We start from the raw sequence: 14,983 nt of genomic DNA, 5'->3' as shown, positions 1-14,983 counted from the left end.
AAAAAAAAAAAAAAAAAAAAAAAAGAATTGAACTCTTGCTGTGTGGCCCACACTGGAGTGCAGCAGCCAGATCATGGCTCACTGCAGCCTCGATCTCCAGGATTTAAGCAATCTTCTTGCCTCACCCTCCTAAGTAGCTAGGACTACAGGCATGTCATTTTAAAACCTGAAAACGTTTGGCTTTTCAAACATATATCTGGCCTCAATGGTTTTAGATGCAGCACTGTAGATCTGTAAGTAAATGAGTAATATGTGACTATGGCAAACTTTGTGAATGCCAATCACTGAAGCGTGAGAAACAAGGGCTTAAAGAAGTTACCTAACTTTTAAAAACTAAAGCTGTTTCAGCAACTTTTTTTTTTTTTTGAGACAGAGTCTCGCTCTGTCACCCAGCCTGGAGTGCAGTGGCACGATCTTAGCTCACTGCAAGCTCCGCCTCCTGGGTTGATACCATTCTCTTGCCTCAGCCTCGTGAGTAGCTGGAACTACAGGCACCCACCACCTTGCCTGGCTAATTTTTTGTATATTTAGTAGAGACGGGTTTCACCCTGTTAGTCAGGATGGTCTCAATCTCCTGACCTTGTGATCTGCCTGCTTCGGCCTCCCAAAGTGCTGGGATTACAGGCGTGAGCCACCGGGCCCAGCCTTCTTTTTTTAAAACATATGAAACGTTTCACGAATTTGCATGTCATCCCTTTGCCGGGGCCATGCTAATCTCCATACTGCTCCAATTTTAGTACATGTGCTGCCAAAGCAAGCACAAACTTCTTAATACTTTCATCTGAAGTAGGTATCTCAAAAGCTACCAAGAAGCCAGTAGGAGTAAAATCATTGCTTATTTTCATTAACTGCTAAATGTAAAACACTGTCTTGTATTAAACGATGTAATACCTCACTGCTCATCCTAAGTCACGCTTAGATTCCCCCAATTATTTTTCCCACCGTTCTCAATTACACAATTTTTATACTTTTCAAAACACTTCTCACCAGGTGCAGTGGCTCATGCCTGTAATCCCAACACTTTGGAAGACCAAGGCAGGTGTATATACCTTGAGCTGAGGAATTGAAGACCAGCCTGGCTAACATGGTAAAACACCATCTCTACAAAAAATATAAAAATTAGCCAGGCATGATGGTGCATGCTGGCGCATGCCTGTAATTCCAGCTACATGGGAGGATGAGGTGGGAGGATCGCTTGAGCCCAGGAGTTCAAGGCTGCAGTGAGCCATGATCAAGCCACTGCACTGCCCAGAGACCTGGGCATCAGAGTGAAACCCTGCCTTGAACAAACAAACAAAATAAAACCCACAGCACTTTGGGAGGTGGAGGTGGGCAGGTCACTTGAGGCAGGAGTTCGAGACCAGCCTGGCCAACATGGTGGAACCCCATCTCTACTAAAAAATATGAAAAAAAAATTAGCTGGGCATGGTGGTATACACCTGTAATTCCAGCTACTCAGGAGGTTGAGGCAGGAGAATCCTGGGAGGAGATTGCAGTGAGCTGAGATGGGGCCACTGCACTCCAGCCTCCAGTAGAAGTTAAGAGGGAAAAAGGTGATCTAGGGCTTCTGGGATAAGGGAATGGCTTACAAGGCAAAGCAGCATAAAGTTGCAAAGTGTCTTCAGGGCACAATCAGAAATCAGGTGTGAGCAGATACAACAAGACGGGGTAGAAAGATAGAGGCCTAAAATGCTATGCTAAGCAACTGGGACTTCACCATGCACACGATGACAAAGGTAGTATATGATCCTGGAACATTAATTTTACACAAGGATTTGTGGGAGAGTTAAATTTAACTGGAATGTCATTTAAAACATTTGTATGGTAAAGCAAACAACTTTTAAGAACTTTTTTTTTTTTTTTTTTGAGGCAGGGTCTGGTTCTGTCACCTAGGCTAGAATACAGTGGTACGATCCTGGCTCACCGCCCAGGTTAAAGCGATTCTCATGCCTGAGCCTCCCTAGTAGCTGGGACTATAGGCACACGCCACCATGCCTGGCTAATCTTTTTGTATTTTTAGTAGAGATGGGGTTTCACCATGCTGGCCAGGCTGGTCTCGAACTCCTGACCTCAGGTAATCCGCCTGCCTCGGCCTCTGAACTGCTGGGATTACAGGCATGAGCCACCGCGTCTGGCTAGACATGGGGTTTCCCCATGTTGCCCAGGCTGGTCTTGAACTCCTGAGCTCAAGTGATCCACCTACTTCAGCCTTCCAAAGTGCTGGCATCACAGGCATGAGATACCTCACCTGGCCTTAAGAACTTCTAGGATAAGAAAACATAAGGCTTCAGCACGTTGGGAGGCCGAGGCGGGCGGATCACAAGGTCAGGAGATCGAGACCACGGTGAAACCCCGTCTCTACTAAAAATACAAAAAAAGCCGGGCGCCGTGGCGGGCGCCCGTGGTCCCAGCTACTCGGGAGGCTGAGTGCAGGAGAATGGCGGGAACCCGGGAGGCGGAGCTTGCAGTGAGCCAAGAGATACGCGCCACTGCACTCCACCTGGTGGACAGAGCGAACGCCGTCTCAAAAAAAAAAAAAAAAAGAGAAAGAAAACATAAGGCTTCAAAGGAAGTTCTAGATTTAAAAAAAAAGGCCGCTTTAAGCTATGTTCTCAGGTTTCCTATGTACTTTTTTTTTTTTTGGCCATACAGGAACCCTCCAGAAAAGTTTAAGAAACACTGAAATAGAAAAAACCTAAGAAAACTAGAAAGTGGTCATCCTCCTTTTCAAGAGCATAGCTAGTGAGAGGAGGTGCATGGAGGGCAAAGGAGAGAGTAATAGTAATGAAAGCAGTGGGCTGATTCAGTAATCTTGGTAGAAAAAGGAATTCAAGCAGAAGCTGAGGGTTGGAAGTTCACAGGTTGTTTTTTTGGTTTTTTTTTTGTTTGTTTGTTTTTTCAGGAGAGGAGAGATCTGAGTACCTTCCTAGTTGAAGTGAAGGAAGAGTTAAATATGAAGAAAACTGACATGGCAAAGTCTCAGAGGTCCCAGGCATGGGGGGCTTACGCCTGCAACCCTAGCACTTTGGGAAGCTAAGGCAGGAAGATCACTTGAGGTCAGGAGTTCAAGACCAGCCTGGGCAAAAATGTGAGGCCTTGTCTCTACAAAAATAATTTGAAAATACAAATAAAAGTTGAAATTATAAATTAAAAAAAAAAAAAGAACAAAGCCTTAGAAGGACAAAGGATCAAGAAGTCAAAAGGAGCTAACCCCAGAAAGAAGATGCTTAGTCACTCTGAGGCCATGGTAATTTAGCTTCAGCAAACACAGACCTCATCTGACTTGTTCACTCCTGCACACCCTGGATTTAGTACAATGCTTGACACACACTAGATCTGAACAAATACTTGAATTAAAATGAAGTAAAACCACCATGGTGCAATTATGACTCAAATACAATATTTGGAAACTTCTTTTAAAAAAAATTCTTACATTGTATTATCCTTTGATTCTTCAAATGCATTTAGTTCATGGATGAGAAACTGTCTGTCCAATGGAACGACAGGTTGACCAGATTCTGGAAGAAAGAAATTCATGAGAACACTGAGCCTATTAAACTAAAAAGCAAGTAAGATTTTGAGAAGAATCATATTTATCAGACATACACTTTTCAGATTTTGGAAGGATGACAACACATACCAAGACAAATGAAATTGCCTGTGATTTTATGACTTTCAAAATATCTCTTTTGTTAAATGCATGTCTTAATACAGTTTAACATAAATTCACTTTTTAAATTCCCCAGTGTTTGGTTGGGAAAATACCGTTTCTATATCCAAATTATAATACTAAATTTTAGAAGTCTGTTTACCAATAACTTAGTTTTAAAAGAATATCCATTTGGTGACAATAATTATAAATTAAAATTAAAATTAAAATTAACCCCAGTGGGGCAACTGGAACTTGCACATTTCGCTGGTGGGAAAGCACAATGGTACAGCCACTTTGGAAAACAGTTGAGCAGTTTTCTTATAAAGGTGAGCGTGCACTTAACGACACAACCCAGCAATCCCACTCTCAGCTTTCTACTCAAGACTAATGAAAACTTAGGTTCTCACAAAAACCTGTATGTAGATGTTTATAGTAGCTTGATTCCTAATTGCTAAAACTAGAAACAACTCAATGCCCATCAACTGGTAATAGATGAGTAAACTAGCACAGCCACACAATAGAACAGTGTTCAAAGGAAAACAAACATGGCTGAATCTTGAAAGTATTATACTAAGTGAAAAGAGGCAGACTCAAAAGGCTACATCCTGAATGGTTCCATCTATAGCTGGGGTCCCCAACTCCTGGGCCACAGATTAGAAACCGGGTCACACAGCAGGAGGTGAGCAGTGGGCAAGCAAGTGAGCGAAGCTTGGTCTGTGTTTACAGCTGCTGCCCATCCCTTGCATCACTGCCTGAGCTCTGCCTCCTGTTGGCAGCATTAGATTCTCCCAGGAGTGTGAACCCTGCTGTGAACTGTGCATGCGAGGGATCTGGGTTGCACACTCCTCATGAGAATCTAATGCCTGATGATCTCTCACTGCCTCCCATCACCCCCAGATGGGATCATTTAGTTGCAGGAAAATAGGCTCAGGGCTCCCAATGATTCTACATTATGGTGAGTTATATAATTATTTCATTATATATTATAATGTAATCATAGAAATAAAATGTGTAATAAATGCAGTATGCTTGAATCATCCGGAACCATCCTCCCAGGGCCATGGAAAAATTGTCTTCCACGAAACCGGTCCCTGATGCCAAAAAGGCTGGTGATATCTTGATTGTGATCTGGTAGTAATTACACAACTGCAGGCATTTGAATAAAGCTACAGAACTGTACAGATGAAAAGGTAAATTTTATTGTATGTAAATTATATCCCAGTTTTTTACAAAAAGCCAAAACATTTAATATGAAAACCTGACTACTGTCACTATAATTTCATTCTAGTGAAGCCCAAGTCTTAACAGATATTTTCATAATTTCTTCTTTTCTGGGTATAACTGGTATCATACAGCCATCTATAACAAACTAACGAAAGTAGAGATGCTGATATCAAAGATCCTTAAACCAATAAAAATCATGAGTCTTTATGTAGTTAAGATGTATGTTTAATATTAAATAAAGGATCTGTAATGAAAAATTCTAACTTCACAAAGAATTCACTCTGTCTTGCAAAATCTACCTCCTGGCCTCGTTTCTTTGCTGAGGCACATCTCTGAGGCATGAAGTAGTCAAAGCAGAGACAGAACCTGAAGCAAGGGAATCCGATGATGCACATTAGGGTGCCTTGGACCATGCCCCAACTTCATCCCCCACCCCACCAAGTCCAGGAGTAACCAGGATTCTGACTTATTTATATCCAGTCGCTCCTCATTTTTTTGAGAGAAGACATTTAAAAAGTCAGCGGAAGATACTAAAAATATTCTCACCGCTCAGTAACTGTTACACTTGAAGACAAAATTTGTTTCTTAAGAAATAAAATTCAACAGATAAAGGAAATTTATCTTCAACTGACCACCGCCAACCCCCAATATCATTCTCTGCCTCCTATCACTAGGATGAGTGTGGAGTTTCCCCGCTGATAGAGTCTGGATGTTTGTCCCTGCCAAAATCTCATGCTGAAATGCACTTCCCAGTGTTGGAAGTGGGACCTGGCGGGAGTTGTTTGGGTCGTGGGTGTGGATCCCCCATAACTTGGTGCTGTCCTTACCATAGTGAGTGGGTTCTCATGAGATCTGGTCATTTAAAAGTGTGTGGCACTAACATGCCCCACCCTTGGCCCCTGCTTTCACCATGTAACATGCTTGCTGCAGTAAGTAAAAGCTCCCTGAGGCCTCCCAGAAGCTGAGCAGATGCTAGTGCCATGCTTGTACAGTCTGCAGAACCGTGAGCCAAGTAAACCTCTTTTCTTCAACTGGGCGCAGTGGCTCACGCTTGTAATCCCAACACTTTGGGAGGCCGAGGCGGGCGGATCACGAGGTCAGGAGATTGAGACCATCCTGGCTAACAAGGTGAAACCCCATCTCTACTAAAAATACAAAAAATTAGCTGGGTATGGTGGCACGTGCCTGTAGTCCAAGCTACCTGGGAGGCTGAGGCAGGAGAATCACTTGAACCCAGGAGGCAGAGGTTGCAGTGAGCCAAGATCGCGCCACTGCACTCCAGCCTTGGTGACAGAGCAAGACTCTGTCTAAAAAGAAAAAAACAAAAAAAACCCTCTTTTCTTCATAAATTACCCAGTCTCAGGTGTTTCTTTATAGCAATCCAAGAATAACCTAATATAATGCCTAGTTCTTTATAAATATCATGCTTTTAGATACATCCATTTGTAAATATACCTAACTACTACATAGTAGTAACACTTCAAAGTTTTATCTCCATTTTATATATATATATAGATATATACACACAGACACATACACACACACACACACACACACACACACACACACACACACAGATATCTACATACCTATATATAGAGAGGGAGAGTTTTTTTTTTTTTAAGAGACAGGAGTTGGACCAGCCTGTCCAATATGGTGAAACCTCATCTCTACTAAAAAATACAAAAATTTGCCGGGCGTGGTAGCACACAACTGTAGTTCCAGCTACTTTGGAGGCTGAGGCAGGAAAACCGCTTGAACCCGGGAGGCGGAGGTTGCAGAGAGCTGAGATCGCAATAGAGTGAGACTCCATCTCAAAAAAAAAAAAAAAATACAGGGGCTGGGTGCAGTGGCTCATGCCTGTAATCCCAGCATTTTGGGCGTCTGAGATAGGCGGATCACCTGAGCCCAGGAGTTCAATACCAGGCTGGGCAGCATAGTGAGAGCTCATCTCTATAAATAAAATATTTAGCTGGGTGTGGAGGGATGCACCTGTGGTCCCAGCTACTCAGGAAACTGGTGCAGGAAGACTGCTTGAGCCCGGGAGGTCAAAGTTACAATAAGCCATGATCACACCACTGCAGTCCAGCCTGTGCAACAGAGCGAGATTCTGTCTCTGGAAAAAGAAAAAAGAGATAGGGTCTCTCTCTGTTGCCCAGACTGGAGTACAGTGATGCGATCATGGCTCACTGCAGCCCAGAGCATATGGGCTCACATGATCCCCCCACTGCCCGGGACCCGCTCAGCCTCAGCTAGGACTACAGACACGTGCCACCATGCATGGCTAATTTTAAACATTCTTTTGCAGAGATGGGGTCTCCCTGTGTTGCCCAGGCTGGTCTCGAACTCCTGGGCTCAAGTAATCTTCTTGCCTCAGCCTCCCGAAGCACTGAGATTACAGGTGTGAGCCACCCACCCAGCCTATCTTTTAATAAATAATATATTTAATCAGCGTATATCTTCAAAGCTTAAATACACAGGAAAAAACTGGTGGCAAACAGGACAAAATGTCAACAATTGCTTATTCTTAGTACCAGGAATTAGAGATGATTTTTCCAAGTATATGCCTAGTTTAAGTGATTATTAAGTTACGTATTTTTCCCTTGTGAGAATCTGTGTAAGCTATAGAAAGAGCCCATGTGACTTTTGTGTCCCAGTCACCCAGATGGCACTGTTTGGTAAAAGAATTAGATTTCTAGGATAAACACTTCCTGAGAATTGGGGAAAGGGGAGAAACAGATTTTATATGATAAACAATAACCACTTACCTGCTATGAGGACAGATGCTGTATACTTATATTTGTTGAATTCTAAATACTCCCGAATTAATTCATTAATTAGAAGGTTTTCATGAGACAATGATGGTCGGGGTTCACGGTCATCATCTAGGGCATTGAAAACTTCAGCTCGGATCCTTGCTTTTAAATGCCCTAATACCCCCTTTTTTTCCAAGGTGTCCTTTAAAACTGTTTGATATAAAATATTAAGGTTTCAGTTACAGAGTAAATTTATCATTCTTAGGCATATTTTGAAAAGAAATGTTGAAAAGGTAAATGGTACAAAAGCAGCTCTCAATCTAAACATTGTGACAAATTATTAAACAATTACACTAACTACCACCAGCCATGTTTATACTAAAAAATACAGTTCTCATGTTGCATTGATTTAGTCTTAACATATTTGAGCAAATTCAAGTTTATTCCTACCTCAACAGCATTGTCAGGGGCTGTAGTCTAATACATATTCTTTTTTTTTGAGAAGGAGTCTCGCTCTATTGCCCAGGCTGGAGTGTAGTGGCGCATCTCTGCTCACTGCAAGCTCTGCCTCCTGGGTTCACACCATTCTTCTGCCTTAGCCTCCCGAGTAGCTGGGACTACAGGCACCTGCCACCACGCCCGGCTCATTTTTTGAATTTTTTTTTTTTTAGTAGAGATGGGGTTTTGCCATGTCAGCCAGGATGGTCTCGATCTCCTGACCTCATGACCTGCCCACCTCGGTCTCCCAAAGTGCTGGGATTACAGGCGTGAGCCACCGCGCCCGGCCAGTCTAATACATATTCTTTTTTTCTTTTTTTTTTTGGAGACAGAGTCTATCTCTTTCGCCCAGGCTAGAGTGCAGTGGTGGTGATCTCAGCTCACTGCAACCTCTGACTCCCAGGTTCAAGCAATTCTCCTGCCTCAGCCTCCCGAGTAGTTGGGACTACAGGCACGTGCCACCATGTCCAACTAATTCTTTTTTGTATTTTTAGTAGAGACGGGGTTTCACCGTGTTGGCCAGGATGGTCTCAATCTCCTGATCTCGTGATCCACCCACCTCGGCCTCCCAAAGTGCTGGGATTACAGGCGTGAGCCATGGTGTCCGGCCAATACATAATTCTTTAGTGAGGGGAAAAGGTGGGAGATATAGTTGCTTCCTTGGACCTGAACTTAAGCCCCAGTCTCTCATATATTTTCAAGAGTGTCTGCCACTGCACACAGGTTCTGCTTGTCATAACAACCTCCGGTCTAGAAAGATGATTAAAGAACACAACTATATTCCATAAAAGAAGTCTGTTGGGTTACTGTGTAAAAACCTTTGATGGCAGGGCATGGTGGCTCATGCCTGTAACCCAGCACTTTGGGAGGCCGAGGCGGGCGGATCACGACATCAGGAGATCAAGACCATCCTGGCTAACAAGGTGAAACCCCATCTCTACTAAAAATACAAAAAATTAGCCAGGTGTGGTAGCACGCGCCTGTAGTCCCAGCAACTTGGGAGGCTGAGGCAGGAGAATCGCTTGAACCTGGGAGGCGGAAGTTGCAGTGAGCCGAGATGGTGCCACTGCACTCCAGCCTGGGCAAAGAGAGAGACTTTGTCTAAAACAACCAACCGACCAACCAACCAACCAACCAAAAAAAAAAAAAAAAAACACAAACCTTTGATAATCCAGAACCCTTTAGGGAGTGAAAAGCTGTTTTGGGTTTTTCGTTGTTGTTTTGAGACAATCTCACTCTGTCGCCAGGTTGGAGAGCAGTGGCACGATCTCGGCTCACTGCAATCTCCAAGCTCCTGGGTTCAAGTGATTCTCCTGCCTCAGCCTCCTGCATAGCTGGGATTACAGGCACACCCCACCATGCCCGGCTAATTTTTGTATTTTTAGTAGAGACAGGGTTTCACTATGTTGGCCAGGCTGGTCTCCATCTCCTCACCTCGTAATCCACCCGCCTCAGTCTCCCAAAGTACTGGGATTACAGGTGTGAGCCACCACGCCTGCTGGCCTCTTTGTTGTTTTAAAGACAACTATGAGTTAATTCCTTAGAACAGCAGGATTCTGAAATGTTAAGCCTAGTTAGAAATCTAGCACGTGACTATATCAATGCCATCTTAAGGAGTCAGGGATGTGTATGCAAAATGTAAACCTAACTTACTGATTAGCCAGAGTCACCATGACAAAGCAGTTATGATCATGGGATTTGGCTATACATATTTTGCATAGATAATGGGGATCTTAGGACTGAATTGGCACCACCCTTTGTACTGATCTGGAACTTTATATTTTCAAAGAGTTCCTACCAGCTAAATGACAACTTCAGAGAATGAACACATCTCATCCACAGAGCCAAGAACATAGCAAGAGCTCAGGAGGAGTCACCTAGGAGGATTATAATACATTGCCGTATACTACTGGGAAATCAATGTAGTTTAACACTGTTCTGCACCTTGCCAAAGGCACCAAATAAGTACACCACAGTAACAAAAATCCATAAAGAGAGCCCAGGAGCTTATCCAAGTCAGTATGGACATAAGATCTTTCTAAGCTTCAATAAATAACATCAACAATAACCCTGGATCATATGACTAAAGAGATACACTCTACTGACTTTTGACCTTTCTTTCCTCTCATTTTTAAAGCATCCTTTCAACCTTCTTGCAAATAGGATAAGTACAGTTATCACCCGATCAGACTTTGTCACAAGCCCATAAAAGGAAGGTACAGCCTTATTGTACTCTTAGAATCATAACTGAACCCCTATTCTCTAATTCCATCTTTGGAAATTAGATGGAGAGATTTTGTCACTGGCAAGGATCCTGTCCCAATTACTCTGTATTACACACAGGACAGCCTCAAACTGGGCAGAGAAACGAGAATTAGTGACAGTGGAAACAGGAAAGCTAGCATGTCTCATCAGCACGTCAGTGGTGGATTACCAACCCATGCCTCAGTTGCCTTCTCTAAAATAATGAGCTTTACCTCTCAGAGATAGAACCAAATAAGGAGGAAAAATGTGATCGTGCTTAAAAAAGGTAAAAGCCCATAAAATATAAGGTAACTGGCTGGCAAACAAGTTTTCACCGGGTTCCTTTTGGAGGTCCATACCATTTTACCTTTCCCTCTATTATGCTTAGAACACTGGGCCATCAAAACTTCTTCGGAAAGGTTTTAGCCTTGCTTAAATTTCAAGAGTACCTTTTCTTTTTTTTTTTTTTTGAGAGAAGGAGTCTCGTTCTTTTACCCAGGCTGGAGTGCAGTGGCCAGATCTCAGGTCACTGCAAACTCCGGCTCCCGGGTTTACGCCATTCTCCTGCCTCAGCCTCCCGAGTAGCTGGGACTACAGGCGCCAGCCACCTCGCCCGGCTAGTTTTTTGTATTTTTTTAGTAGAGACGGGGTTTCACCGTGTTAGCCAGGATGGTCTCGATCTCCTTACCTCGTGATCCGCCCGCCTCGGCCTCCCAAAGTGCTGGGATTACAGGCTTGAGCCACCGCGCCCGGCCTTTTTTTTTTTTAATTTGTATTTTTTTTTGAGAAAAGGTCTCATTTTGTTGCCCAGGCTGGAGTGCAGTGGCACCACTGTAGCTCATTGTCACCTCTATATCCTGGGCTCAAGCGATCTTCCTGCTTCAGCCTGTGGGGTAGCTGGGACTACAGGCACAGGCCACTATGCCCAGCTTTTTTTTTTTTTTTTTTTATAAAGATGGGGTCTCACTATGTTGGCCAAACTGGTCTTAAACTCCTGGGCTCAAGCAATTCTCCCAAAGTGTTAGGATTACAGGCGTGAGCCACTGTGCTTGGCTCATTCCAAGTGTACCTTTAAATCCTCTGAAAATGTATGCAATATTACATGTGATGTGTATTTCCCTGGGAACACAATCTGTAGATTCGTGTGAAGTCTGTTCTTGTGGACAGACGCATGCCTGCTGTTTTATGACTGTTCACCAGCCCTGTGCCCCAAATACACACTTTTATACACGTCTCCTCTGTAAAATCTCTAAGAATTACTAGTTTAAACCCTGGGTTCCCTGCAAACTGGAACTGGTTTTATTTATTGGACAGCAATATTGCTCAGTGATTAAGACCTGGCAGTCAGGTGCATCACAACTAGGTTCCCACCCTGTGTCTCTTTCTAGTGAAATCACTTTGGGCTATTTCACTTCTCAGTACCTCAGTTTCCCAATCTATGAAATGGGTATAGGGTTGTTACAATCAGGTAACACACAGGCTGAGTAGTGCCTGACACATGAGGCTCAATGATAACTATTATTACTATTACTTGTCTGGACATTTGCTTCAAACAGTGTACAAACGTCATTAATGACTCGCACGTAACTAGCTTAGAGTATCTTTTCCTCAAAAGACAGGAGAATGGCCTGGCCAGCAAACTTTTTGCCTCTGGTTTCTTCCGATGAAAAACGGGCCAGGCACTCACGCCTGTAATCCCAGCACTTTGAGGGGGCCAAGGTGGGAGGATAGCTTGAGACCAGGAATTCGACATCAGCCTGGGCAATACAGCAAGATCCCGTATCTACAAAAAATAGAAAAATTAGCCGGGCGTGGTGAAGAGCGCCTGTATTCCCACCTGCTCTGGAAGCTGAGGTGGGAGGATCACTGGAGTCCCGGAGTTGCAGGCTGCAGTGAGCTGTGATCGCGCTACTGCATTCCAGCCTGGGCGACAGAGAGACCCAATCTTTTTTTTTAAAAAAAAAAAAAAAAAAAAAAAAAAAGGGCGGGAAGGGCTACTTAACAGGTTGTTGTAAGGATCCAACGAGACAACCAAGCAAATTGTTTAGGGCAGTGCCTAACCCAATAGGGGTTGTGGGAATTGTAGTCATCAGCCCTGAGTGCCAAGCCCGGTCCAAGCAAGCCCTCCAGCCCCCGGCAGGGTCCAATAAGATGCGCCAGGGGCCCAAGATGCAGGCCTATAGGCCTCTTAGATGCCTGAAGATTATGCAACTCCTCCTTCAGCTCCAAACTGGCTTAAAACTCGCCAGTGGGCAACGTCTTCCCCATAAGAGCTCCCCGCGCACAGGCCGGGACAGCAGCCAGACGTTCCCCGCAGGCCCTCACACCGAAGAATGACCCCTGCAAAAGCCAACACTTGTGGTCCGCGCGCTCTCCTCACGTCCCATCCTTTCCACAAGATGATGGCCCGACGCTTCCCATGCGAAGGCCTTCCCGCTCGCACTCACCAGCCTTCAACTCCGCCACAGTCGCCATTTTTCAACGGCCGCCAGGGGCGCGCCTCGGCCCCGCGCACGCGCAGCTCCGCCCCACTCACTCTGCGGCGTGGTCTGTAGCCAATAGGCACACAGTTCTCGCCCCGCCTACTTCCGCCCCTCTCAGTTTACGCGCTCTGCGGTTGGTTGGGTGGTGAATGTCGACCAGAAACTCCACCAATCAGCGAGGGCTCTCGGAGGGGCCTGTTGAGTAAGACGGGAGTGAGGGCGGGGACTGAGGCAGTTGAGAGCCCTGTGGGTGCTGCTGACACGTTAGTGCTTAACTTTAGCTAGCTGAGTTTTTCATTGTCTCTGCAGCCTCAAGTACCAACTGCTAATAGTTACTACCTATTAACCCTGCCGTTCTCAAACTTGAGCATGAATCCTCATCACCTCCAAGACTTGTTTAAACAGATTGCTTCCTAGTCCTCCCCATAGAGTTTCTGATTCTGTAAATCTGGGATGAGGCCCTAGAATTTGCATTTCTGTGGAGTTCCCAGCTGGTACTGGTGTTACTGGTCTGGAGATCACACCTCGGGAACCACTGTATTAAGCACTTACTATTATGCCTTAGCATATTATTTCCCTATGATCACGCCGTTTTTACAAAGAAGGAAACTGGGTCCTCCATCGCTGAAGAGACTTAACCGAGATCACCAGCCTGTCCTCTTCCAGTCGCACTTACACAGTGCACGTAAAGAGTCCAGGAGCTTTTGGTGGAACTAACTAATGAAGGAATAAGTTCTAACATCCCATGGAAGTAAAGAAAAAGGAACAGGGGAATAATGTACCCTAAACTGAGTGTGAGGTTGCATGATTCCAGTTGTCATGCCAGGGAGAGCCAAACACTTGGCTAAATAAGAAACGTCTATTGGAAGTACACGTAAGAGCTGCCGGGCACGGTGGCTCACGCCTGGAATCCCAGCGCTTTAGGCGGGAGCCTGAGGTAAGGAGTTCCAGAACAGCCTGGCCAGCCTGCTGAAACCCTGTCTCTACTAAAAAAAAAAAAAAAAAAAAAAACCCGTCTCTACTAAAAAAAAAAGCAAAAAACAAAAATTAGCCTGGCATGGTAGCAGGCACCTGTAATCCCAGCTACTTGGGAGGCTGAGGCACGAGAATCGCTTGAACCTGGGAGGCAGAGGTTGCAGTGAGCTGAGATCGCACCACTGCACTCCAGCCTGGACAACAGAGTGAGACACCATCTCAAAAAAAAATAAAATAAAATAAAAAATACACCTAAGAGCAAGGAAACCTCTCTCCCAGGAACTTCCAGCATACTTTTGGTTCCATGCCTATTGTTTTTAAAATTGATTCATTGGCCGGGTGTGGTGGCTCATCCCTGTAATCCCGGCACTTTGGGAGGCCGAGGAGGGAGGACTGCTTAAGGTCAGAAGTTCGAGATCAGCCTGGGCAACGCAAGACCCCATCTCTCCAAATTGAGCTCGGGACTTCCAGATAAAGCTGGGTAACATGAGACGCATTTCTACAACAACAACAACAAAAAATTAGCCAGGTATGATGGTGCATGCTAGCTACTGGAGAGGCTGAGGAGGGAGGATCACTTGAGCTCGGGTTGGCTGATTGTACCACTGCACTCCCCTCTAGGCGACAGAGTAAGTCCCTTTCAAAAGAAAGAAAGAAAAGAAAGAAAGAAAGAAAGGCCGGGCGCGGTGGCTCAAGCCTGTAATCCCAGCACTTTGGGAGGCCGAGGCAGGCGGATCACGAGGTCAGGAGATCGAGACCATCCTGGCTAAGATGGTGAAACCCCATCTCTACTAAAAAGTACAAAAAACTAGCCAGGCGACGTGGCGGGCGCCTGTAGTCCCAGCTACTCGGGAGGCTGAGGCAGGAGAATGGCGTGAACCCGGGAGGCGGAGCTTGCAGTGAGCTGAGATCCGGCCACTGCACTCCAGCTTGGGCGACAGAGCGAGACTCCGTCTCAAAAAAAAAAAAAAAAAAAAAAAAAAAAGAAAGAAAGAGAGAAAGAAAGAAAAGAAGGAAGAAGGAAGCAAGGAAGGAAGGAAAAGAAAGAAGGAAGGAAAGAAAGACAGAGAGAGAGAGAGAGAGAGAGAAAGAAAGAAAGAAAGAAAGAAAGAAAGAAAGAAAGAAAGAAAGAAAGAAAGAAAGAAAGAAAG

At 44.8% G+C, this 14,983-nt stretch overlaps 1 protein-coding gene across 2 annotated transcripts in view; it reads right to left on the bottom strand.

Annotated features, from left to right (window-relative positions):
* The window catches only part of CEP20 (centrosomal protein 20), a 26,406-nt gene extending 13,493 nt beyond the window's left edge, over nt 1-12,913 (bottom strand). Inside the window, exons 1-3 of one of the 2 annotated variants that reach the window (XM_017871714.1) lie at nt 12,822-12,913; nt 7,645-7,842; nt 3,434-3,518 (exon numbers count right to left, since the gene is read on the bottom strand). In XM_017871714.1, coding sequence (XP_017727203.1) covers nt 3,434-3,518; nt 7,645-7,842; nt 12,822-12,849 — 311 coding nt within the window. In that variant the 5' untranslated portion in view covers nt 12,850-12,913. The remainder of the gene's footprint in view (nt 1-3,433; nt 3,519-7,644; nt 7,843-12,821) is intronic. The other variant, XM_017871715.1, reaches the window with a different exon arrangement.
* Nucleotides 12,914-14,983: the final 2,070 nt, after the last annotated feature.

The sequence above is a fragment of the Rhinopithecus bieti genome, unplaced genomic scaffold (assembly GCF_001698545.2).
Source record: "Rhinopithecus bieti isolate Rb0 unplaced genomic scaffold, ASM169854v2 scaffold_6876, whole genome shotgun sequence".
Lineage (NCBI taxonomy): Eukaryota > Metazoa > Chordata > Mammalia > Primates > Cercopithecidae > Rhinopithecus > Rhinopithecus bieti.
The sequence above is the reverse complement of the archived record's forward strand: the minus strand, read 5'-3'. Positions and strand labels throughout refer to the sequence as shown.